The 1942-nt window shown below is 39.8% G+C and overlaps 1 protein-coding gene across 1 annotated transcript; it reads left to right on the plus strand.

Moving 5' to 3' along the window:
- Nucleotides 1–544: 544 nt before the first annotated feature.
- Nucleotides 545–745, plus strand: LOC126078332 (mitochondrial import receptor subunit TOM7 homolog). The gene has a single exon (XM_049888830.1). It carries the CDS (start codon nt 545–547, stop codon nt 743–745), a length of 201 nt encoding a protein of 66 aa, XP_049744787.1.
- Nucleotides 746–1942: the final 1197 nt, after the last annotated feature.

Genomic DNA, 1942 nt, shown 5'->3' on the forward strand with positions numbered 1-1942 from the left:
TGTAGTGATATACGTCGGTATCATTACAGTTTGTATTGTTCAGCCTCACCTGGGTTCTCAATGTCATCTAAAATACTTTGTTTCTTGTTCTTAGTTGCCTCTGTCTTCCATTCAGCACAGTAGCTATCCCAAACTTTCATAATACACCTTATTTATATTTATTAAATGAATATACCTTCAATTTCTCGTGAAAACAGAGGTGAACTGACAAGCAGTTCCTCAGCTTCCCATAATCCTAACTCTAACTTTCCCTTTACCTATTTTGATGCTTCCCTGCCACCAGTCTCAATTTGACACTACTGTACCAAATATAAATTATATTTTCTCTCTAAAAAAAGAGGGGGCCCGTGGTGGCACAGTGGTTAAGAGCTCAGGCTGCTAACCAAAATGTTGGCAGTTCAAACCCACAAGCCACTTCTTGGAAACCCTATGGGGCAGTTCTACTCTGTCCTATAGGGTCACTATGTGTCCGCATCGACTTGATCACAACGGGGCTTTATCTGAAAAATACGGAGGTTTCCACTGTGATGTCCCTCCTGTCACCATGGTGAAGATGAGCAAAGAGTCCAAGCAAATGCTCTTCAAGGGTGGTCGATTTGTCGTCCACTGGTGCTTCATCCCTCTCATGGCTTATCTGGGATTTAAGAGGGGTGCAGACCCTGGAAGGCCTGCATCAACAATTTGGGGCCTTCTTCAGGGTTGGAGGACATTAGATCATCTGGATTTGGAAACAATCAATGGATAGAAAAAACATGGAAGGTGTGCACTCTGGCTGGGATAAGACATGAGACATCGTTGAGATATTTCCCAGTTGTACAATATAGGACTCCTACGTCACAGATGCATCTGTGGCAGAGTGGAACCTCTACTGAGTTGTGTATGGTACAGACTGTATCAAAATAAGTGTTTGTAATAATTAAAAAAATACTTTGATAAAGTAGAACCCTCTCTCCTTCTTGGAACTCTGATTTCCCTTATGTTCTCTGTCATCATTGTCTAGTTTTCCTTCTATCTCTCAGACCACTTCTCAGACTCCCTTCCCTGGGAAATCTCTCCCACTCTGTAGCTTTGTTTAACACTTCAATGACTGACCCATATTTCCAGTAGGGATGTGAGGGTGGTCAAGCTATTTTTCCAGCACCATATTTTATCTGAACTTCAAATTTATATTTTTAACTAGCCCTTGTTATAAGAGAGATCTGCTTATCACATAGTGATGGGGTACATAAAGAACTATATTGATTCCACATCTACCAAGATTTGCCTGGAGGTATCGGTTTTCAATCACTGTCACCAAACTAAATACAAGTGCTTATTAAGAATCTGCCACAGTCAAGGCATTGTGCCAGGCTCTTTATTTTTGCTTCTAACAACCTTAGCAGGATCTGCTTGACTTTGCCTAAACTAATAATATTAGTTAGAACTTTGATGAATTGATCTAGAGGAAAAGAGCATATAGGAACACATCTTCTAATTAAATTAGGAATTAGGGATATTAATTCTTTTTCTACCAGAATTTATTATGCATAAAAATTGATGTGCTCTGCATAGTTGTTAAACAAACTTTGAAGGACCATATTCCAACCTGAGACAGTGAACACATTAGGAAAAATATCGGTAGGACAATGCTGTGCTATCATAAAAATCTAAAATTCACATTTTTTTCTCTAGAAGCTGATCAGTTCTGACTGGCTGAACCTGTTTTAAGCAACTGGGGGAAAATATACATCCTGGGCATCAAACATAACAAGTGCCATTCCTTGGAAACCCTATGGGGCAGTTCTACTCTGTCCTATAGGGTCGCTGTGAGTTGGAATTGACTTGACAGCCACAGATTTTGTTTGGTATATGTATGTATATATATATATGTATGTATGTACACACACACACACACATACACGCACACACACAGAGTACCTGGGTGGCACAAATAACTAAGTTC

Source organism: Elephas maximus, chromosome 6 (genome assembly GCF_024166365.1).
Source record: "Elephas maximus indicus isolate mEleMax1 chromosome 6, mEleMax1 primary haplotype, whole genome shotgun sequence".
In the NCBI taxonomy this organism is placed as follows: Eukaryota; Metazoa; Chordata; class Mammalia; order Proboscidea; family Elephantidae; genus Elephas; species Elephas maximus.